Source organism: Pecten maximus, chromosome 10 (genome assembly GCF_902652985.1).
Source record: "Pecten maximus chromosome 10, xPecMax1.1, whole genome shotgun sequence".
Taxonomy (NCBI): Eukaryota; Metazoa; Mollusca; class Bivalvia; order Pectinida; family Pectinidae; genus Pecten; species Pecten maximus.
The window spans coordinates 12,109,770-12,136,359 of record NC_047024.1 but is presented as its reverse complement, the minus strand read 5'-3'; the positions used below and the strand labels follow the sequence as shown (position 1 = coordinate 12,136,359).

The 26,590-nt window shown below is 36.2% G+C and overlaps 2 protein-coding genes across 2 annotated transcripts in view; one reads left to right on the top strand and one right to left on the bottom strand.

The window, feature by feature from the left end:
• LOC117335783 (cytochrome P450 3A29-like) overlaps positions 1-5,233 on the bottom strand; it is an 83,516-nt gene extending 78,283 nt beyond the window's left edge. Inside the window, exons 1-4 of the mRNA XM_033895969.1 lie at positions 5,114-5,233; positions 4,233-4,329; positions 2,925-2,977; positions 2,591-2,690 (exon numbers count right to left, since the gene is read on the bottom strand). Coding sequence (XP_033751860.1) covers positions 2,591-2,690; positions 2,925-2,977; positions 4,233-4,329; positions 5,114-5,184 — 321 coding nt within the window. The 5' untranslated portion in view covers positions 5,185-5,233. The remainder of the gene's footprint in view (positions 1-2,590; positions 2,691-2,924; positions 2,978-4,232; positions 4,330-5,113) is intronic.
• Positions 5,234-12,047: 6,814 nt separating this feature from the next.
• Positions 12,048-26,590, top strand: part of LOC117335781 (cytochrome P450 3A8-like) — a 36,861-nt gene continuing 22,318 nt past the window's right edge. The window contains exon 1 of the mRNA XM_033895965.1: positions 12,048-12,223. Coding sequence (XP_033751856.1) covers positions 12,153-12,223 — 71 coding nt within the window. The 5' untranslated portion in view covers positions 12,048-12,152. The remainder of the gene's footprint in view (positions 12,224-26,590) is intronic.

Here is a 26,590-nt window from a genome sequence, read left to right as displayed (position 1 = left end):
GATACGTGTGACAGGTATCGATTTAGGATACGTACACTGTATAAATAAACACGTGTGACAGGTATCGATTTAGGATACGTACACTGTATCAATAAACACGTGGGACAGGTATCGATTTAGGATACGTACACTGTATCAATAAACACGTGTGACAGGTATCGATTTAGGATACGTACACTGTATAAATAAACACGTGTGACAGGTATCGATTTAGGATACGTACACTGTATAAATAAACACGTGTGACATGTATCGATTTAGGATACGTGTGACAGGTATCGATTTAGGATACATACACTGTATAAATAAACACGTGTGACAGGTATCGATTTAGGATACGTACACTGTATAAATAAACACGTGGGACAGGTATCGATTTAGGATACGTACACTGTATAAATAAACACGTGGGACAGGTATCGATTTAGGATACGTACACTGTATAAATAAACACGTGTGACAGGTATCGATTGAGGATACGTACACTGTATAAATAAACACGTGTGACAGGTATCGATTTAGGATGCGTACACTGTATAAATAAACACGTGTGACAGGTATCGATTTAGGATACGTACACTGTATAAATAAACACGTGTGACAGGTATCGATTTAGGACACGTGGGACAGGTATCGATTTAGGATACGTTCACTGTATAAATAAACACGTGTGGCAGGTATCGATTTAGGATACGTACACTGTATAAATAAACACGTGTGGCAGGTATCGATTTAGGATACGTACACTGTATAAATAAACACGTGTGGCAGGTATCGATTTAGGATACGTACACTGTATAAATAAACACGTGTGACAGTTATCGATTTAGGATACATACACTGTATAAATAAACACGTGTGGCAGGTATCGATTTAGGACACATGTGACAGTTATCGATTTAGGATACGTACACTGTATAAATAAACACGTGTGACAGGTATCGATTGAGGATACGTGTGACAGGTATCGATTTAGGATACGTACACTGTATAAATAAACACGTGTGACAGGTATCGATTTAGGATACGTACACTGTATAAATAAACACGTGTGACAGGTATCGTTTTAGGATACGTACACTGTATAAATAAACACGTGTGACAGGTATCGATTTAGGATACGTACACTATAAATAAACACATGTGACAGGTATCGATTGAGGATACGTGTGACAGGTATCGATTTAGGATACATACACTGTATAAATAAACACGTGTGACAGGTATCGATTTAGGATACGTACACTGTATAAATAAACACGTGGGACAGGTATCGATTTAGGATACGTACACTGTATAAATAAACACGTGTGACAGGTATCGATTTAGGATACGTACACTATAAATAAACACATGTGACAGGTATCGATTGAGGATACGTGTGACAGGTATCGATTTAGGATACATACACTGTATAAATAAACACGTGTGACAGGTATCGATTTAGGATACGTACACTGTATAAATAAACACGTGGGACAGGTATCGATTTAGGATACGTACAATGTATAAATAAACATGTGGGACAGGTATCGATTTAGGATACGTACACTGTATAAATAAACACGTGTGACAGGTATCGATTTAGGATACGTACACTGTATAAATAAACACGTGTGACAGGTATCGATTTAGGATACGTACACTGTATAAATAAACACGTGTGACAGGTATCGATTTAGGATACGTACACTGTATAAATAAACACGTGACAGGTATCGATTTAGGATACGTACACTGTATAAATAAACACGTGGGACAGGTATCGATTTAGGATACGTACACTGTATAAATAAACACGTGGGACAGGTATCGATTTAGGATACGTACACTGTATAAATAAACACGTGTGACAGGTATCGATTTAGGTTACCTACACTGTATAAATAAACACGTGTGACCGGTATCGATTTAGGATACGTACACTGTATACATAAACACGTGTGACAGGTATCGATTTAGGATACCTACACTGTATAAATAAACGCGTGAGACAGGTATTGATTTAGGATACGTGTAACAGGTATCGATTTAGGACAAGTACACTGTATAAATAAACACGTGTGACAGGTATCGATTTAGGATACGTACACTGTATAAATAAACACGTGTGACAGGTATCGATTTAGGATACGTACACTGTATAAATAAACACGTGGTACAGGTATCGATTTAGGATACATACACTGTAAATTTCTTACGCAGAAACGTCCAGTTCGGAATTTCAATGTTATTAACAATTAATTGGTTAGGGGGAAGTTCGTGTTATTGTGTATGTACTTTGATGATCGATGGTGTACAAGGAAAAGTATAACAAGAAAGCTGCTAGTTTGCAACGAAGAATGTCGGTTTTGTTCTGAGGCGCATTTCGCTTTGTGAATATTAGCGAAAGCACATCAGCAGCCATTAGAAAATCATTTGCAGACTTCATATATCCAATTAAAGAAGAAGAGAAATAGCACAAATCAGCCAGTGAGTAAGTAGGCACGAAGGTTATGGCTAATCCACCTTTTAAAAGCCTTGCCTTGATTCATAAACTAAATTGTATACGTTGATGTAATAAATGAAATATTATTGGTTTCATTCTTACCACTCGGTCCGGGAAGTTTACAAAATCTTTTACAAGAATTTGTCTGAGCATTTCCTTGTCCCCGATTACGAGCGTTTGGGGTGTTAGTCCGCCATAATACCTAGAAAGTAAAAATCAGTCAAAATAACATGGTATTTACTGGAAATATGAATGTGGTAATACGATCATAAGGTCATGTAGAAAGATCCCAGAGGGCATTATGAATTCTTAAACATAATATTATTTACACCAAGTAAATGGAGTGTCATTTATATAAGACTAACGCGGGAATCATTTAAGTGAAACAGTTATAGTTTTGTTTCTGAAATGACTAAATGAATGTTTTCATACATACCCGAAAACCTTTCCATATTTCTCAAAGCATTCTTTTTGAAATACATGGACTCCCTGCAACACAAACATCAATTATTTTAATACAGGTGTTTCAGCTTTATTTCTGGTTGATATCAATCAGATATCAATATCGTCTCTAGATTTATCCAGGCTACCTTTGATCAGTCAATTTACGTGATGAATAAAGTGTTACGCGTGTTCATGTTAGACCGTAATGTAGACAGAAAAGATAAATAACAAATATGGTGTTTGATAGATCAAGTAGTTCTGTTGTCAGCACACTATTTCTCATTTTGACTTTGTATCTTTCCCAAGGTTTTCATATAAATAAACACTTTTGTTGGCCTCGTTTTATCAATTACGAACTTGGATTTCGTGTCGATATTTTCTTTTACGGTTTATTTTTACATGGAGAACACTTTCTCTTAAAAAACACACACAAAAAACCAACAGAAAACAATACAGAATATAATGAAAGAGATTACCACGACATGATAACTTTCAGCAGTCAAGAATCTGATCTTCGAATGCAACCACGAGTATGACAGAATAACGATATTTTTCATTCGTGCTTCAAACTGGTGAAAATATCGATTTTCTGCCATTCTCGTGAAATATATGTTACATTCAACGGGGAATCATTTAAGCATTGAACGGCTTCCATTTGGCATTCATATTGACTATGAATGCCAACTGAAAGCCGTTCAATGCATATATTTACCATCTGCGATTTTTTATTTGTCGTGCGATTTTTTTTTGAAATTTTCAAATTCAAATTTCAGTTGGCAGCTCATAAGCTGGTGAACTCGCAACTGAATTGGTAGGGTTATATAGTGGCAGTGCCATACAATGGTAAATATTCAATGATGTGTTAGATGCCTATTTGACATGGTTGGTGATCACCATCCCTTACTTTTTTCGGCATAGCCGTATAACATTCTTTTAGCCCCGGATATGGCACGAAAGGTGGCGTTACTGGTCAAGATGAAGTATGTGATTGGTCAATGTAGCGGTAAATGCAAAATGCAGATATGCAGTTAAAGACGAAAAAAATTAAGACTGAATGCAAGCTGAATAAGTGGATGTATCTATTCATGGTGAAACGCATTAATTAATTAGTTCGTTAATGTATTTCACCAGCGGTTTTACAGTATAACCACCAGCATTAAAACTTTGCCGTTGATCCTTATTAAAGATATTTCTTGTTTTACATTACCTGGATATAACGTAACTTTTCGGTTATATTATAAGGAAATAATGCAGGAAGCAATAGGTTTCTATATAGAGACACTGTGAGTCGTCTTAATACCTTCTTACTGATCTCTGAGAGACTGCCAATGATTGGCCAGGGTGCTGGTCCTGGAATGTTGAGATTCTTAAAGGTTCCATGGTGACGACTCATCAAACTAAAACCAAAGGGGAACTGTAGCGAAATGGACGGCAAATAATATTATATAGTACAGCGAATGTGTACCACAATGGCTGAGCAAAGTCAACAAATATGATTTTATACCACACTGCCATAGCAAAGCGAACAAAAATGAATTTATACCAGATTGAATACCACAAAAGGGTTATGCATTAAGGGAATTTAACCCGTAATGTGACCCGGATATAACAAATAAATAGCATCGCGCATCATGACATTGAGTTTTCTGCATCCTTCAATTATGCTTAGATACAGTTGTATATTACTTAGCAAATAATCTATGATATTTTATGAATAAGCCATTACCACATTAAGACTTGTAAAAACACATTTTATCTTCAGATAATAGTATACACAGTCCTATACTTACTCTATAAACAGGACCATACATGGCTAGGATCAGACCCAGCCATATGCATAATAAATCCCAATACCTCCATGGTGTCAGTTCACATGTACTAACCCTACCAAATACATATCTGTACGTCAAACGTAGATATACTCATGTAGATACGTCAACATCTAGGGCGATGTGTGCGAGAGTGTTTATGTGCATGAGAGTTTGTATGCAATATATTTAATTGTTCAGTTTCATTTGTACTCAACAATCTGTTTAGCCCTTACGAACTTTACTTAGCTATATTCTTCATGTGTCCACACACCTCTGCTCTTGGTCATTCTGCACATGTACATAAACCTAGAATGTGTGTTGGCACATATGGTCTGAAACCCGTCACCTTTCCAACAGTTTCTTTACTTACTATGTATATAGGGCCATCACGACAAGGATCAGCACCAGCCATAGAGGAACAGTAAATCCCAGAACCTCCATGTTGTCCCCACAAGTATTTTCCCCTGACTCGCCTGATAACGTCTTTGTATGACACAGACACCGACTGAGATATATATATTTATATATATTCCGTTATCAGTATACGTGTGGGTTTTATCTTACAGGCGATTTCATCACGACTAGTAATATTGCTATACCGACATTGCACCAGGTAAATCAATCTAAGGGTCATTCATATCTGTCCCCTAAATAACAGTTGCTTGTATCATAGCAATTAGCTTTAAATCAAATTCCAAACAGGTCTTGTTGATGAGGTACTGCAGTAGGTATTTAACAAAACTGAAAACTGTTTATATTCCATTGCAAATGTATACTGTACCCGTTATGGACCCCAGGTTACCTAGCACGTTTACAATCCAAGGACATGCTATCTGTGTATTTCATCTATACATTGCCCAATATTAGCAAATTCAATGGCAAAATTTATTTCCTTTAAAAAAATCCAGAGCAATTTCTGGAACTAGCATCATTATGAAAATTAAACAAGTTGTCTATCCATTTGTCTGACAGGTACTGCTAACAATATTTTATCTGATCATTGCTTATGAATACCAAAATATCATTGATACCTTTGCCTACCCCTCTGAAGTGGTCTGTTGTTACATAAGGTAGTACTCGAACAATGTTAGAGGTTTTACACGGCCAGATACTTGACAGGCGCCGTGTAACGCAGCAAAACCATATTCGATAGAAAAAGAGCCCACCAGCGGCCTCTTATGTTATAGGAGTACATAAGTTAGGTGAGTATGCAATATGGATTGTTAAAATCTGAAATGTATTTTAAAATCAAGCACAAGAGTGCCTTTATAAATATCATATGATTATCCACAGAAAAGTATAATTTCGTACCTGCTTCCTGTTTCATTGAGTATAAAGTTTGGGTACTTGGCCTACTGTTTTTGTTTTCTTTTGCAGTTTGACAGTCCTCATGATTCACCACTCGCCATGGCTTTCTTCCTTGTCATTGCTTTGCAGGATTGGCGGAATTCGTGAACACCTGAAATACTTTTAATTTTTTTGACCAACAACAAGTGACTGATCCTTTTCTCTGTTGCCCAAATAGGTAATATATGCTAGGATCAATACATTCGTGTTTTTTTTTTTTTTTTTTTTATTATTATTTTTTGGAAGCCAATTAAAAGTAAAACAAGTAAACTGTTATTGTTTGTTCTATTTGATAAACACCTTGCAGTGAAACGATTCTGCCATCTATACTTGATCAGCTTCATGTTTTAATAACCATATTCATGCACGTGCCGTTCATTTGAAACGTAAAATTGAAAATCTTGACATTTACTTTAATGCGTTACTTTTGCACTTTCCCGTCCAGATTTTTTGACACCTTTTCTATACCTATTTAGAATTTCTTCTGACGCAACCTTCTGGGTATCATGTAAGTCCTTAACATCAATATCAACTCATATAGAATAACATTGAAATACGGTAATATCTCGTATGACCTTACCAGTAAAACATGAAACTCGGATCGATCTAACAACCGTACTCTCAGAATGATGTCAAAATCTACGACGACCTGAGATTACAGCGTGGACCCATATGTGACTCTGTATATATAACGTATCTGTGTACTGATAACTTACCGTAAATGTCCTGATTATCTATACAACAGCTAAAAGTTTTTGTGGCATTTCTTAACTATATCTAAGTATACTACTCCATCACCTTCATTAGATAGTTAGTAAATTAAATTACAGACAAAACAAAAAAGGTCATTGCAATCATTGTAAATCATTGCTATTTTGCATGACTCATATTCGCGTTAATGCGCGAGGGGACTCAACCCCGAATTCAAATCCTTCGCGATTATTTATACGAAAATAACATCTTTGGACAGCGACTAACCCCTTGCCTTCAACCTTACATCAACACCACATTTGAAATGCTAGGATACGAAAAGACGGGAATACGAAGCCTATATATAGGGATAAATACGTCTCTTATCCAGAAAAAATCCCAACCTGGATCAGGCCGAAAAATGCTAAAATTATTCTGAGGTGTTTTAATGAAAAGGAAAAAAAATATCAAAACCTTAACTTCAAAGGAGCTAATACCCGTTCGAAATACAAATAATTTAATTCATACGAGGCAAGGTAAACATTTAACTTTGTGCGAAAATACGGAACACATAATTTGAAAAGATGTTATATACAAACAACGTATAAGGAGATGATCACCGAACTAGAGTATTCAAAAGGCAGCTTAACATTGAAACGGCCCACCAACTGAAAGTGCTTTTCATGCACAGTCTATATATAGGATGTGATAAATCGTCTAAAGGTAACTATTCTGTGTGTATCACAAGGCATACTATAACATATAGTATGGTCGGTCTGTCTTGTCTGATTGGATCAAGGTATACTATAACAAATGGCCTGGTCTGTCTGAGATTATGCTTTGCATGAGAGAACAATATCATTACTGAAATTTTTGTTATCATTGTCGCCAAGAATTATAAGCGATGTAAAATACACCTATTCTTGTCTTAGTTCGGCGTTGATGACATGAAGATGAATGAGTTGAAATCAGCAACTGTTACCCTTTCAACCCCACGAAATGTTCATTCATCATTAGGCCTAAACGTTATTATAGTCAGTAGGATGAAAGGATTAATATTTGAACAAACTACACACACCTTTTTACAAATGTTTTTTTTAATATTAAGTAATGTATGATAATATACGGATTAAAAGTCTGCCCCATCAACATATGTCAATCTGGTCAGAAAGTTGAAATGAAGTAACTCTGATATGTTAGAATGACCAACAATGTGAGTTGTTGATTTTGATTTCTTCTCTTCTTTCGTGGACTTAAATTCATGATGGTTTAGAGAAATCTGGAGACGATATTTATCAAACGGACTATCAGCAGATCATTGAACTATATGTTGATGCGTTGACACTATTGTTTATCACATCCTCCCCAATATACCCAATACTACCCTTCAATGCACAATAACATGTGTCTGTGATGAAGGGATACCTTAATAATTATGAAAATATAAAAACGAGAGAAAGTCGGCGTTTAAACGAAGCCATGTCATGTTTTATAGTACGCCATGTAAATCACATCTCCAACCTTGTAGTATGAAGTTTTAACTGGGTCACTGTATATCATCTATGGGCAATGATAACTAAAGCTAGTAACTGCTCTAAAACGTATCTACGCAAGTAGCGTCAATAATCGACTACAATTACCTGGTTATAGTGAAACTGACTGACAGTAATATCAAATTCTGACGCTATAAGTAATTAAAAAGAGAAAATAAACACGACACTACCACACTTGAATACCTATATTGTATCATTGCAAAGCGTTCTCTTGTAAATTCTTGTTCTAGTAACACCAATATTTTACATGCTTATTTAATTATATACGATAAGCCGATGGAATCATTCGCACAAACAATATTTTATGATATTTTATGAACAATTTGCTTCCATACTGTTGAGATCTGTGGCCTCTGTATCCCTCAACATCTTATACAGAGTTTATCAATCTGCTGAGTATAGATTTTAATCCCACCAATTGTTGATTATTGCTGCCAATTTTCATTAGAATAAGACTAAAGTTGTTTACAAGCTGAACTTATGCTAAATATGCACACTGTGCCCTTGGGGTCCTGGGGTAGGGGTGACCAAGCTAACCTGGTATATGCTAGAAGCATCATTCAGTTAAAATCAGACTAGCCGTCCCATGACGATGTTTCTTAGATCTGAAAATACACCAGATAACCTTTTATGGACCGCCCTTAGGCCAATGGGGTTCTGAACGGTCAGCAACTTGCCAGATATAGATTATTATCCCAATGCGGGTCATGGCAACTGTTGTAAAGTTATAAGAGGTTACTACATGGTAGTTTCTTGGTACTTTTTCTGCAAAATATATACTTAGTTTTTCAGTATTTGACAACTGAATTTTTAAACCTGACACTTATTTAACAGAAACGTTTTGTACCTGTGATAAAGTTTTGAATACTGGCGAACAATTTCTTCTTTTTCTGCGAGCGAGGGATATCCATTCCAAAATAACAACATTCTCTCAGAAAGGTCATCATGTATACATGATTGAACAAAACTTATTTAATTGGAGATAATATCAATTAACTTTAATTTGCTCTAAGGTCTCTCCTATAAACAACCAATCGCTTTTAGTTTTGGTAGGTTTTCTTTAAACATAATTTTTATTCAATTGTTTTTACAACCTGAAAGGGGAAAAGGAGGTAGCACTATCCTTCTTTTACCTCATTGCATCTAGAGGTTTCAAAATTCCCTGCATAAAGGCCTTTCCTTTGTTTTTGTTAGTATCATTCGGATGTGAGAGTAAACGTTATGCTGCTGATAAGCGGATGTCAACAGGGGGTCCTTCTGACAATTAAGATAAACTTGAGGTTATTTATTCATTCATTGTGAATAAAAAAGTCCCGATACCGAGTTTTACAGTTCGCCCAACTTTGCGAAGGAATCACGGTTCTTTATGAAATCACCTGATAAATGTTGTGATATGAATTTTAACTGCTTCTGGGTTAGACTTTGTACTTGTTTCAGTCAGATTGTTCCTATAAATCTGTGATTTTGTAGTTAAAACTGCACTGTTATAGTCAATGCCCTTGTTGGCCCCATGCTCTAACGGTTACACGACAGTGATTGTGATGTCGCCTTTTGTTGTGTCGTCATTAGTTGTTAGAAGATTATACTCCCAGGTTCATAACCTCCGTCAAATTACTAGACAATGCAATGCTGTTGTACACTTACATACGCTTATAATTGATTGACAAAATTTACAGAACTGCATTTATACTTTGAAATAATTTCATATTTGACATAAAATGGAGTTAGAATAAGGTTGAAGTTTCATATCATATTATGACTTGACCCTTTATAAATGGATGCAATAACATTTCCTCAGTGCAAACTTAAAGGTGATCTTTCAATAAAAGATGAAATCAAAAACCATTATGACCATTGCAGCAATGAAAATGACTGATTGTGTGAAACAATATTGTATAAGCAGTAACATAGAAATTGTCAGTACTAACGTAACTGTACTAAAATCTAACGTTTGTTAGAATGCAAAACTTGATTATGTCAGAACATCTATTTATGTACTTGAGCTCAGTTGAAATCATTTGACCGCATACATATTGTTTTGATATTTTTTTGAAAAGTGACCCCCTTTCGTTCACCTTAGGTGGGCAACACTAAGTTTTTTTCATATCACATGCCCCTGGGACCTTTTTAACTTTTAAAGTTGCTACATATAGCACCTAGTTTTTTTGTCAAATTTGTACGTGGGCAAAATTTCATTATTCCTGTTAGAGGTCGTTTTTTCGTGGGCAAAATTCCATTGTTCCTGGTAGAGGTCCTTTGTATTATAATTATAGGGACAAGTGGTGTTGTTCATGACTAAAATACAGACATAGAAAAACGTATTACCATAAAACATCAATATGGTGAAACAGGAACTACCGAAGATTTATCAAATTGGGACAATGTATTATCGTCAGTAACAAATGACAAAGATGATCAAAATGGGACAAATTATTATCCACAGTTACAAATGACAAATATGATGTAAATGGGACACTTTATTATCCTTAGTAACAAATGACAAAGATGATCAAATTGGGACAATTTACTATTCTCAGTTACAAATGACAAAAATGATCAAATTCGGACAATCTATTATCCTCAGTAACAAATGACAAAGATGATCATATTGTGGCAATTTATTATTCTTAGTAACAAATGTCAAAGATTGATAAAATTGTGACAATTTACTATTCCCAGTAACAAATGACAAAGATGATCAAATTGGGACAATTTACTATTTCCAGTAACAAATGACAAAGATGATCAAATTGGGACAATTTACTATTCCCAGTAACAAATGACAAAGATTGATAAAATTGGGACAATTTATTATTCCCAGTAACAAATGACAAAGATTGATAAAATTGGGACAATTTATTATTCCCAGTAACAAATGACAAAGATGATCAAATTGGGACAATTTATTATTCCCAGTAACAAATGACAAAGATGATCAAATTGGGACAATTTATTATCCTTAGTAACACATGACAAACTTTGATATAAGATGCACATAAAATGCCTAGCATGCGATCGTTACGTTTGATGTGTGTGTTTGTGAGCTGTATTGTTTGACTTATTTGTCATGCATACACTGTATATCATTAACTGATAAACTTAAGATTTTATGATATAATATTAAATAGATCTCTGTTAGTGAAATTCTAATAAATAGCAAATGACACATTATATAAACAGGTTATCTTATTAATCAGTACGCGTATGTGTTTATCTAATCAGAAGGTTTGTGATGTTTTACCGGTCTTTAATAATCGTGTATGGGCGGACTAACTCATGTAGCATGATATGAGTTTCATATTACATGATGCAATTTGTACATAATAAGTATGATAGGATGTTTTCCTTATATGATGTGTTTTTATTATCATATGACGTGGTTTCTCAATTATGCTAAATCGAGGTTATATGATGACAATACACAATTGTTACTTCGTCATTATATGACAGCATGAAAACATCGTATCATATAATAAACAAAATTGCATCATTTAATATGAACCTCGTATCATATACTAGTAAAATTACATCATATAAATTTTGATATAATGATACATTTCATCATAAAATGGTAATATTGCACCATATAATATTTTTTTACATCATATAATGGCCGATAAAACATCAGAAACCTTCGGATTGGTGTTGATCCTCATTATATGCCTTGGACCTCAGTATTGTACAATTATACCAGGCTGTCATAGTCGATAAAATATAAAGAGACTTGCTTAACTCGATATAGGCAAGTACGCAGCTGCTCACTGAACGAGGGAGTCTAGCCTTATAGAAGTTGTTGTATTGTGTATGTGAGCTGACAACATGGAGGTACTGGGATTTACCGTCCCTCTGTGGCTGGTACTGATCATAGCCGTGTTGGCCCTGTATACATAGTAAGTACATATAGATCTAAGGAATAGCTGGTAGTCGACACAATCTCATCAAGGAGATATCTAACATATCAGTCTCTTTATTTTTCAATAGATATGTAGAGTTAAGCTGACAGGGTAAGCTTAACGTTAATTATATGACATACCTGTATGACTTTGTACCTGTGTCACCCTTGTTACCGCTATTCCTTGAGCAGTACTGATAGGCTATTTCGCAGACTTCATATATGACTTCCAATTGGTCCTTAGTTGTGCTCATTTGATTTTAAGTCTGATCAGGGAATCAAAATGGCCACTATGCGGTCATCTTGGATTTTGACAATTGAAGTGTTTTATTGCTTTTTCAAAATGCACTGGAGGGATATTTCTCGATCTTCACAGGTAGGTGCATATTCGTCTCTAGTTGTGGCCAATTGATTTTGTGTCTTATAAACTTCCGGTATGACGTAGTATGTGAGTGGACGTGCCTACAGGTGTCTCCGCGAAAAAGCTATATTTTCTCCTCATAATTATACTCTATCCAACTTAAAGTCATCAAGAGTGAAGGAGTAATGTAAACAGAGAATTTCTGTGGAACTGAGGGCAGTTTTTCCGTCGAAGAAAGAACTGGTTTGTACATTTTTTCTCTTTTGAGGTGTACCTGTATACGTGTCACGTTCTTCCCGCACGTGCATTCTACTATCATAATCATGCCACCAAAACAAGGGAAAAAAAGTGAGTCGGCTTATAAATGTGATGAATTTTCTGACATTAGTGAGTGCTTCAAGCAGTTAGAAAAAAGAATATCTGGAGAAATAGCAACACTAAAAACTGAAATTAATCAGATTGTTATGGTAATGAGTGATGAAATGATGCAGGTGTGGGCAAAGGGGAGATAACTCTAAATACCCATGATTACCATCTCTTGGGAACTCTTATGTAATAAAGTTAGAAAGAAGTTGCTGAATAAAAAATGGAAGATGGACAGACGTGTTGTCGTTGCCTCTCCACTTAATTCCCCAAGAACATCACCACAACAGGGTGTACCTAATGAGTGACCAGGGAGTAATGAGTGTCCAGGGAGATACTTTTCACGCCCAGGAATTCGTTAATGAAGATTTTTTGAAAATTTTGTCTGTAACGTACATATTGTCCCATTATCTACCACCATGCAAAATCTCACTTCGATCGGACCAGTGCATATTATTAAAATGCACCGATGAAGTTGCAGTGCAGCGTGCACTCGGGTGTCCCGGGCGTATTTTACACGCCCAGGAAGTCGTTGATTTAAATTTTTTGATTATTTTTTCTGAAACATACAGATTAAACCTTTATCTAACATCATGCAAAATTTCACTTCGATCGGACGTGTGCATAATACAAAATTTTACCATTAATCTTACGAAGTTACGATGAAATTGTCCTGTATTTCGGCTGCGGTCAGCACGTGAGCGTCCAGGGCGTATTTTTCACGCCCAGGAAGTCGTCGATTTATATTTTTTGATTATTTTTTCTGAAACATACAGATTAAACCTTTATCTAACATCATGCAAAATTTCACTTCGATCGGACGTGTGCATAATACAAAATTTTACCATTAATCTTACGAAGTTACGATGAAATTGTCCTGTATTTCGGCTGCGGTCAGCACGTGAGTGTCCAGGGCGTATTTTTCACGCCCAGGAAGTCGTCGATTTATATTTTTTGATTATTTTTTCTGAAACATACATATTATACCTTTATCTAACATCGTGCAAAATTTAACTTCGATCGGACGAGTGCATAATACTAAATTTTACCATTAAATCTTACGATGTTACGATGAAGTTGCCCTGTATTACGGCTGCGGTTGGCACATGAGTGTCCAGGGAGGTTTTTACACGCCCAGGAAGCCGTTGATTTATATTTTTTATTATTATTTCTGTAACATACAGATTATACCTTTATATAACACCATGCAAAATGTCATTGCGATCGGACGAGTGCATAATACTAAATTTTACCATTAAATCTTACGAAGTAGTGTACTCCAAAGATTGGAAGGGAAGTAACTCTATTGTTAAAATAAGAATGTTACCAGACTGCAATGAGGACGCGGTTCTACAAAGAGTCCATTATTTATTTATTTTATAACGAGTATAACTAATATATTGGCTATATGTAACACATTTACTTTATTTTTTTGACTCTCCATAATTTTATTTTATTTCTTAACACTAAGATATTGTTTATGATAAAGTTTTTCAAGTATAAAATCAGAATATACTATTTGGAATAATTTCCTCACTTTGCATTAAAACATTATTTATTTGATTATAGATGAAGATGTAATTTATTATAAAACTTATATTATGTGTATTTTGTACTGAATAATGTCACAATGTTTGATGATGATTTAATATCTTAACCAATTTCTGCATTGTACTTTGCATAATAGTTATTGTTGTAACTCATAATTGATTCATCTATATTCATGTACCGGTATTATTTTTTATGATATTTATTTATTAAATGTTTGATAATAACTTAATATCTTAACCAATTCATGCATTTTAATTTGCATAGTAATTATTGTAAGTCATGATCTATTCATCTTTATTAATGTATTATTTTTTATGATATTTATTTATTGAATGCCTTTACATGAGTTATATATACTAACTGTTTTAGACTTTTAGTTAATTTTTGTTGTTGTTAGTTACTTAGTTATTGATAAATTGTTCAATTGGATATTTATATAATTACATTTTTTAATAAACTGCTGTAAAACTATTCTGATGTGAAAAATTCTGACAGGATTGCCTGATAATAATGCTATGTACAGTGTGATTTTTGTTTTTAATATGCAGCATTATTTCTTTTAACAGTATAAATATAGGAGATAGGTACATATAAAGTTAAATGACTGCATCGGGAAAGATCACGACATATAAATGTTTGGAATGAATTCAAATATACTTGATGGATTAGAAGAAAAAACATTTTTAATATTATATGGATAAATGGAGCATTTTGGATTAAGTTTTTTTATTATAGGAAAATAGTATGAAAAGAAGGGGGTGGGGGATAGGAAGTGATGATTAGTCGAATCTTCCCGACCTACTCAAGAAGTTTTGCACAACTTTGGCGATTTTTACATTGTCAGTTGAGGAGATATTCGTGTCACCATTGCAAAGTATATTTACATTAACAGGACCGTACCAGGTTAAATCAGCAATAAGAGTTCCTCTTAACTTCCTCCTTTGTCATTAAGAAATAAAATTTAGAATCATAACAGTAATTTAGAAAGTCAGCATTCACTGTTTTGTCATGATTATAAAGTTTTTGATGTTCTTGGTTATAAAAGATATATTTGCCTAAAAAATGGGATTCTGTTTCAGCGTCGTAAGAATTAAAGTATACAAGTAAATTAAAACAAATACATGTACACATATGTAGATATTTCTTTCGTGTAAGTATATTATTTTTTTTTTTTCTCATTTCAAACATTGATTAACACAGCAAGGAAGTATAAGTACAAGTAGTACAACATAGAAAATGATACATTAATGTATTAAATAAAGGTATTAGACAACAGACTTTTAAGAGAAATTAAAGGAAGAAAAAAAATCATATCTAACAAATGATTCTTTTGAAATGCGTGTATATTATAATCATATAAATTAGAGAGTTTGAAATCTGAAATGAAATACAAATAAAACAGTCAACTGGCATTGGAAACTGTCCTATATCCAATAAACAGTTTTTCAAAATCTATTTCAAAGTTTGAAACTCGAAATGAAATACTGATAAAAACTTGTTGATATAATGATATAATGATAAAAAGAACGTGCATATGGGATAAGAATGTGAAATGGCATCGAAAACTGTATGAAATAAATGTTTTACATGGAGTGTACAGAGGAGTCCGCGTGTAAAAAATATTATAATCTGTCAAAATGTATTGCAGTATTTCAAAGTTAGAGTCTGCAACCAAATTGTGAATCATGATACGAGATTCGTATCAAATAATAGAAAAAACGGTCGATGGATTTTAACTGAAATAAAAGGTGATAATTCGTGCCATTTCGGGAAGATAAATGTGTACAAGTTTGTACATGCAGTTTAACCAAGGACAGATCAATTAAAAATCTTAAGTCCCTTATATCCAAAATAAAAAGGCCACTGATTTTATTTTTTATCCGACCATATTGGGCTGATACCTAGTGTGATTAGAACCATCTTCTTGGGATCTAGATAAACCCTACCCTACCACATTGTTCCGACAATAAACGATCAGTACCTCTAAAAACCTCTAAAAACGGCCCTTTTCAAAGCCGACCTCTTCACGAAATGTGTTAAAAATCTCGAAAATGCACAACTTAAATCGATACAACTTACACTTCAAAAAGCCAATTGGTGGTATTACGTAGTCATCAATAACAGTAATTGATGATTATTCACTCGGGCAACAAACGGTCATTTTTGTACACGTGTTGTTGCAGCAGTACAAGATGCAGAAAATTACATTTGGTAATAAGATGACTTGTTTTTTTCATGTTTCTGGTAGCAACAAAATATTCTTTTTATATTAGAATAGAAATAAGCAAACTGATGGTGAGGGACAAACAGCACGACACCTAATTTGTTAGTTACGTGACTCCGCCTACTGATGGCTTTCGTTACCTGTCACTCGTCTTCCATTGAACACAAGTGAGGCGGAGACGCGGGTTAAGTTGACAGCTAGACAGGCGCCAAAGTTATATAAACTAATCCAATTAGACTACACCGCAGGTGGGCGGAGTCACCGATAGATGATCTTTTTCACTTGACTCGGTCAATTATTGTTTTATAAAATATTAATGCATTTACTGATCACTTCGAAATTGTAAGAATGTATTCATGGTTTTGATGAAATAATACGTTTTTATAATTATTTTATTTCAGGTATCAGATTTGGAATTCCACAATTGACATATTAGAGACGTGTACATAATTTGGTTTGATTTATTTTGTTTAACGTCCTATTAACAGCTAAGGTCATTTAAGGACAGCCTCCCGTGCGTGCGACATACATGCGTGTGGTGAGTGCGTATGTGTGTTTTGGGAGGCTGTGGTGTGTTCGTGTTAAGTCTCCTTGTGATAGGCTGGAACTTTTGCCGATTTATAGAAGAAACGCAGAGAATGTCTTTATTCTTCTCTACCAAAAATGGTATAGATATAAATGTTCTTTGTGACATCATGCCAGAAAGATTAGCAGAAATCCGTAATATTTTAGATTCCCATCATCTGAGACAACCTAACTTTCGATTAGAAAATATGCGTATTTCCTCCTTTCCGTCGTCCATCAAACTGGAACGATCCAGATATTAAAGGATTCGTCTACTTAGAAGTTCATTAAAAGAAATATACCTAGGAAATGTCCAATAATAAAGGCATCTTGGTGTGTGGCTCCCGCATGTTAAAAATACTGCATAGCCGTTTGAAGAACCGTGCTAGCTCTCTTAACTATGACCTTTTCAGAGCAAATTTTAAAATTAATTCTCCTGATTATATGTGTGGTAATCCTTGAACGACCCTAAAGGTCCTTGGTTGTTTTTCTATTTACAATTTACATTGTTATAACCTTTCCGCAAAAATAAAACCTCCGACTTTCTCCTATTGGGCGAACCAGAATACGGGCATGTTAAATAAGTCTATAGCCGATTTTAATACATTTATCAGGTATGGCAACGGAGTTATAACGTTACAATTAATTCTGTCATAATTCGTTATATTCTATTTGATTTGCAGGAGATTGATAAATAATTGCTATATTTATTTTTAAGTCGTTAATTGTACTAGAATACTAAAACAATATATTTTTGCCTCTGATTGTACGTTATCTAGCGAGTGTCTAGCTAGATTAGCCGAACACGCGGGTTTGTCACTCATTAAAACTATTTATATTGTAAAAAAATAATGTTAGTATTTAACTTGGAATGTATGATTTTCGTATTTATTTTAGAACTCAAAGTTTACGATGTTATTAAACGTTCTAATTACGGAACTGAAACTGTAACTGAAGGAATAATCGTAACTGATGAAATAGTAAGTTTTTATTTGTATTTTATTCCGGGTTGCAATATGTTATATATCAATTAACAGGGACATGTCAAGTTGTTATGTAAACCAATACAATTACCGGTCACACCGCAGGTGGGCGGCGCTCCGGGATTAATTTGTCAGATCACAGGTAGATATAAAATGGCCTGGACAATGAAGTGATCACCGAAGGCTGGATTCAGTAACAAAATACAATAATATACACTCGTCCGATCGAAGTGAAATTTTGCATGGTGTTAGATAAATATATAATCTGTATGTTACAGAAAAAATAATAAAGAAATATAAATCAACGGCTTCCTGGGCGTGTAAAAACCTCCCTGGACACTCATGTGCCAACCGCAGCCGTAATACAGGGCAACTTCATCGTAACTTCGTAAGATTTAATGGCAAAATTTAGTATTATGCGATCGTCTGATCGAAGTGAAATTTTACACGATGTTAGATATAGGTATAATCTGTATGTTACCGAAAAAAAAAATAAAAAAATCTTCAATAACGGCTTCCTGGGCGTGTCAAATACGCCCCGGACACTCAAATGCACGCTTTAATGCACCTTCAGTGGTGCATTTCCGTATTATAAAATCATTTGATCGAAGTGAAATTTTGCATGGTGTTAGATAATGATGTTATTAATATGTTACAGAAAAAAAATTAAAAAATCTTCATTAACGAATTCCTGGGCGCGCCCGACACCCGAGTGCACGCTGCACTGCAACTTCAGAGGTGCATTTCCATATTATGTAATCATTCGATCGAAGTGAAATTTTGCATGGTGTTAGATAATGGTCTCATAAGTATGTTACAGAAAAAAATATTAAAAAATCTTCATTAACGAATTCCTGGGCGTGCAAAATGTCCCTGGACACTCCCTGGTCACTCATTAGGTACACCGCCACAACATGATGGAGAATCCTAATTTCGACCAACTTTAGCACGAGTTAACATTACAGGATCCATTTTTATCGGATGCAGCGATGCAGGCAACTACGCCATCACAAGGATTAGGTCAACCGATCAACGCTACCCCGTACCGTGATCATCACCACATGTAGCCCGAGTTTTCTCTGGCCCTGTTACCATGTCTGGTGTAGGGCCAGAGCGCACTACTATATGAAAACGTGGAATTATCCGACACCGTTTGGTGTCGCTAAGAATTTGGTGGATATACAATAAAATCGGGTGTGACATAACACCTACCTTACATATATGGATAAATGAGATATTTATTTACCCTGGAACACCCATTTAGTCCAATCTAGGTGGTTTATTCCGCCCGTATAGACCCTCGCTTTACGCTAGTCAAAATTTCGTACTGCTGACCCGCCATTTTGTAAGTGACAGTACGACTAACCACCCGAATCGGAACGCAATGGACCGAAAAGACCACGTATCATTTATTGTGTTTTTCGTCTTACATTGTTTAAAATAAGAAAACTAAGCTTATTATTTCCCAAAACCTGTTATATCCAATTTAAAAATTCATTATTTATGAATTATAAGCGGTAAAATATATAAAAATAAATGTTGTATTTTTTTTCTTTTCGCTCCATCGCGCACTGATTAGGGTAATTAGGCCGACCGCGACCTACATGGTTAGCAATATGACGCCGAGTCAAGTATGAAATTTTGGCTAGTGTACAATGAGGGTCTATACAGACGAAATAAAACACCTAAGTGGGACTAAAGGGGTGTTTTGGGGTAAATAGATATCTCATTTATCCATATATGTAAGGTAGGTGTTATGTCACACCCGATTTTATTGTATTTCACCAAATTCTTAGCTCTTAGCGACACCAAACGGTGTCGGATAATTCCACGTTTTCATATAGTAGTGCGCTCTGGCCCTACATGTACACCAGACATGGTAACAGGGCCAGAGAAAACTCGGGCTACACCACATGGCGCCGGGAATGGCGGGAAACATGTCAACCCCATTTAATCAGACAGTTGCAGCCTCAAATGAGAATCCACCGCCACCGGTAGGTTTACAACAGCTATATCCTGTTCAGATAGACTCTCAACCAACTTATGTTATACGTGACATTTCGATACCTGATAAAAACTTGGAAGTTTTCCGGTTTTATGCACGAAGATGGTGAGAGGTTTTTGCGCGAGTTTACGAGCTATCTCAAGCTGGCAGGACTCACAGACCCTGAACAGATCATCGCTTGCTTCCATCTCAGACTGCAAGGCCCTGCCTTGGTGTGGTTTGATTCTCTCAGTTGCCAGAACATTCTTTCCTGGCCACAGATACAGGCTAGTTTCCGACAGGAGTACTGCGGAGACAATCCCGCCCTCATTGCAGAGGAAGCTCATTGGCACAGGTTAAAACTTCACCCATCGGAAGCTATTGAGGAGTTTCATGCTATTGTTGTAAGGAAAGGCTCGCGATTACAAAAATGTGAAAGAGACATGACCTTCAAGTTTATTGATGGACTACCATCCCAACTTAGGTTTTTTGTGAGAGCAGGACGCGTATCAACTCTCCGAGAAGCTCTACACTCAGCTAAAATTGGCGAGGGCCATGGTTATCGCCAGGACATGCCCGATGTTTGCCCTACTGTTAATGCATTAAAGAAAAGCATGGACGATCGCGACGATTCAACATGTACAGTGAAAGCCTTAAATGAGATTTGTGAACGGCTAGATAAGCTGGAGAAATTACAGAAGGTCACAGACTCTAAACCCACCAGTAAGACACAGCATTCTAAATCCAGTACAACGAAAACATGTTACAAGTGTCAAGGCCAAGGACATATTAGACCTTATTGTAACTGGTTGGGGACAGGACAGCCTATGCCAAGCTCTGTTTGTGACATATGTAAACAAAATGGACACAATTTCAAGTTTTGCAAGATGTCAACCAGTTCATCCCAGGAAGTTTGTCAGCTGTGTAACGAAAATGGACATATCACGTTGAACTGTTCGCAGTTAAACTGTCCCGGCCTGGGACAGACGCGCACCTCTCAGGCCTCTGTGTAGAGGAAAAGAACCCAGAGACAGTCAAGAAGTTGAACAGTATTTCGGTGACTGGTAGGGCAAAGCGCGAACCTAGTCGTGTGGAAATGAGTGACTCTGACAGTACTGAGCCAAAGATAACAACAGACAATCGGTTTATGTATCTTAATGTCAATGTTGGTTGTTTACCAGTTACAGCTCTGCTTGATTCAGGCAGTGATATTAATGTTATTTCCAAGCAACTTTATGATACTTTACCTCAATCTGCTGTTTCAAATTTTTCAAAGAGTGAAATGAAAATAGTTGTAGCTAGTAATAGTACTGTCAAGATATATGGCACTGCCAGTATTCAGCTCAGTCATAATGTAGCCAGTAAGCCATACAGTGTTTATGTGTATATTTTAGATGAGGCTTCACACCCCATGATACTTGGTGTAGATTACTTACACTCGCACAATATTGTTTTAAACTTTGGTGCAGGTGCTAGTTTTCATGGTAAGAAACATACTACAAAGATTTTATGTACACAATCTTTTATTGTTGAACCAAACTCAGAATGTGTTGTTAGTGGTAAACTTTCAAGTGATATCCAGATTGGTATGCAAGGGATATGTGAAAGTCATCCTCAACTAAGGTTTAAGGGTTTGTTGGTATGTAAATCTGTAGCAACATGTTCTCCTGATCATCTAGTACAAATCAAGATTTTGAATCCAACTAATGACAGTGTCCATGTAAATAAGAAATCTGTACTGTCATATTTTCGATTATGTGATAACACTGTAGATATTGTTTCATTTTCATGTAATCAAATACAGAAATTTTTGTCTCCAGATCTAGACCAGACATCACAAAGTAGTGATGAAGATAGTACTACAGATAGTAGTGAGGGAGTTACCTCCCCTGAACTTAGTTCAGATTTCCAGAATTTTTGTCAGTATTTTGAATTAAACTCCGAGTTATCCTCAGATGAGAAGACTCAGTTACTTAAATGCTTGTACACTCACAAAGATGTTTTTATGACCGATGAAAATCCAGGTTTAGGTCTTACCAATCTAGTTAAGCATAAGATAATGTTAAAACCTGACGCTGTCTCTAAACATCAGCGCCCTTACAAGTTACCTCCAGATAAGAAGGAAGTGTTAAGACACCAGTTAGATGAGCTGTTAGCACAAGGTATTATTGCTCCGGTAAGTGAGGAAGAGGAAGTACCTATAACAAGCCCAATAGTGTTGGTCGCTAAACGTTCCAAGCCCAAATCTGTTGGTGACCTACCCATGACCAGAGAGCTTAGCCTCTCATTTTACAGGTTCTGTTGTGATTTCAGGTATCTGAACACACAAACTCAAGATTTTCGATACACGATACCTGACTTACAAGACCTGACTGAATCCTTCTCTGAGCGCACCCCAAATTTCATTACACTTCTTGACCTACGCTCAGGGTTTTTCCAAATGCCCATTTCAGAGGATTCTTGTAAATTTACTTCTTTTAACACTTGTTATGGTACTTTCAAATTTCTCAGACTACCGATGGGTCTACGCACAGCTCCAAACACATTTCAGCTACTCATGGACAAGGTACTTAAGGGTTTGACATTTGTCTCTGTGTTGTGTTATCTGGATGACATATGTATTATTTCTGAGACATTTGAACAACATTTATCTGATGTGAACGAGGTTCTGAATCGGTTAAAACAAGCAGGTTTAAAACTTGGACCAAAAAAGTGTGAGTTCGCGCAGAGTTCTTGTGTTTTCTTAGGACACGCAATATCTAAGGACGGTATAAAACCACCTGCTGGAAAAATCGAGATCATCAAACACTTCCCTGTACCTACTACTCGTAAGCAATTGCAACGAGCTCTCGGGTTATTTAACTGGTTTAGGAAATTTATCAGAAATTTTAGTGCAGTGGCTGGACCCTTATACAAACTTCTAAAGAAGGGTACACCTTTTGTATGGACACAGGATCACAGTGAAAGTTTCCAGAAGTTAAAGGACAGTTTGGTTAACTCTAGTGTCCTATCATTTCCACGCTACAATATTGAATTCCGCATCTCGGTGGATACTAGCAGCAAGGGTATAGGTTACATGCTGTATCAGCGTTATGAAGATGGATCGGTACACATTGTTCGTTTCGGGTCTAAAGGACTTGCACGTTACCAACAGTCATATGGTCCGACAAAGCTTGAATTGCTTGGTGTCGTTACTAGTGTCTTAGACTGTGCATCATATGTGCGAGGTCGTCATTTTGTGATTGAATGCGATCATGAGGCTTTACCGGCATTGTTTCAAAAACAACTCAAGGGAGCAATATACGAGCGATGGCTAGCCATTTTACAACAGTTTGACTTTGACATTATCTATAAACCTGCGTCAGAAATGGTTGTACCTGATGCCCTATCTCGTAATACGGAATTCCGAGAAATACTTGATTCAAGCCCTGATGAAGATGACCCCTACTTCGAGAATGTTGAAGAGAAACCTACAGCTGTACGATTTGTGACTCCCGATTACACGGTTGTTAAAACTTTCAGTAATGTCAACCATGTACGCGTAATGAATGAACAGGACATGCACAATATATCCGTGTATGATGCTGACACTGAGGACAACATTGATGACATTGCCTATCACAGTATCAGACATTTGAAAAGGAATTGCAAAACACGCCATCCAGCGATTGTTACCCAGGGTATGCCGACATACAAATCTCGCATTTTAGAAGACCAGAATGGAGACAATTGTGTTGTTTGTACCAATGACAGTTGTAATTCTCAGTCTGATCACAGTCATCTTGATGAGAAAACAGAACATTGTTGTTTTGATACTGCTACGGGAGATGTTTCACATGTTCATCTGTCAATTTCTGAACCGGAAGTCATTTCGGATGTACTAACATCCCACCAGGACAATATGGGAACAACAAAAAATGACGACGGAGACAATTCGGGACAGACAACCACTAACAACAAAATGTGTGATACTGCTTGCTCTCAAAGCAATCTTGTTGATGCTGCATGCTCTCCAAGTAATAGTAATTCATTGATTTCTGTTAATATTACAGAAAAGGACATTACAGATACTAATTCCTTAACGAGCGACAATATCATTCACAGTGAACAGGTGTCTGATGTTAACAACATATCTACTACTAGTACTACACATACACAGAACACTAACAACAGTACTCTGAGTAGTGATCAACAAATACAGAGTGACGCTACAACAGACGAGGAATTTGTGGAAACGTATCTTCAACAATTAGCTATTCCTGATATGTCTATGGCTAGCATTATGGATCAACAGAAACAGGATGATGAACTTTCACCTATAATCAAGTATTTGTCTACAGGACAGTTGCCTAGATCTCAACGCAAGTCAAGGCTTATTCTACGTCAACAGGCAGACTATGCACTTATTCACGGCATTCTTTTCCATTCGCGTGTGGCTAGAGCAAAACGGACAAAAACTCTATCTCATTATCAACTTGTTGTACCAAAGTCATTGATACCCACAGTTCTTCAACTGTTCCACGACTCTCCACTCGCAGGGCATGGTGGTATACAAGACACTATTGATCGGCTCAAAGAACATTACTTCTTTTCTCGCCTAGCAACACTTGTTTCGGACTACGTCAAATCCTGTCATGAGTGTCAAGCTAGAAAAATAACCAAGGTACATCGACAAAACAAAATCATGGCATACTCTACACCCTCTGAACCATTTTCTGTGTGGGAAATAGACTTGTATGGACCACTTCCACGGACAACAAGAGGAAATGTGTTTATATTCACAGCAGTGGATTTATTTTCCAAGTTTATTGTGGCAACACCCATTCCAGCCAAGGATGCTGTCACTGTGTCAGAAGCGCTGTTTACACTCTTCACATCGTACGGTGTCTGTGATACGTTGATAAGTGACCAGGGTACAGAATTTACAGCTAAAGTCACATCAGCACTCTGCGATCTACTTGATATACCCCAACAGTTTACCCCAAGCTTCATACACCACTGTCTTAGAGCTTGTGAGAGGACCCACAACACCCTTGGAGTTCGCCTTACTCCTTATATGAATGATGAATGTAATAACTGGGACACCATATTACCTGCGGTTACATTTTCTATGAACAATTCAGTGAATAGTACCACAGGGTTTTCACCATTTGAAGTTGTCTTTGCCCAGCGACCAAAGTTTCCACTTGTCAATCATACCAAGGATCTAAAATCACTTCCAGTGGACATGAGAGAGTACATTTCTCGGAAACAACATCTTTTGAATGACATTCGTCATGACCTGCATAACAATGTCCAGCAATCCCAGCACAATATGTTGAGCAATGCTAATCAGGATAAAGACCTATTGGATCTCACGCATGGTGATTATGTTTACTTGACTAGTGAATATTCAGGCCCGGCGAAAAAACTTCATCATCATTATGATGGACCCTATGTCATTGATGAACATGTCAGTGGTCACATGGTTACCCTGGCTGATCCTACAGGAAAGAAATCTTTTCCCCAACCTATACATGTGGACCGCTTGAAGATTGCCCATATGCGACAACCAACACCTTCAAACTTTTTTGCCATTACCTCTAAACGGACATTTCAAACCACAGGTTCACAAACTATAGAAGTCACATCTACCAAGGGAGACAATCACCAGAGTCATTCCCCTTTGTTGTCTACTCATGATGTTGAACCAACTGGTGATACTACTATACCTATGGTACCACAAACAGTTCGTAGGAAACGGCAATTACCTGAACCTCCTAGTAATGATGAAGTTCGGTCCAACCGTCCACAGAGACAGGTACGCAAACCTCTGCGATACAGGGATTCTGACCATATCGATCCTGATATTGTTTTTGCTTCAAAGGATTCCACCACTTCAAAAGTCAAGGTCAAAAAGGTCCTTGCTCAACGACATACCTCTGATGGTGTTCAGTATCTCGTATATCAGGTTGGAGAGCCAGCTCAGTTAGCAACCTGGTGCCCTGCCTCTAGTTTGAACTCTAAAGCACTCCAATTGGTAGCCAAATGCCCACCAAAGTTAGTGTAGTTATATAAACATGTATATGATATGAAATCTTAATGAACTGACTATTCATTAGTCTAGTGTTTTGTTACACACTTTGATATATTAGAATTTGAAATGCAATGTTTTTGTATGTATATTCATTCATGTACAAGTATGTTGTTTTGCAACTACATGTATACATTTTTTTTTCTGAGAGATCTCTTTAAATATTGTTCATCACATAGACTGAATTGCATGTTACCATTGTTCAATAGTTTGTCTACAAGTTGAATTCATTTTTCTCTTTCACAGATTAAGATTAAGAATG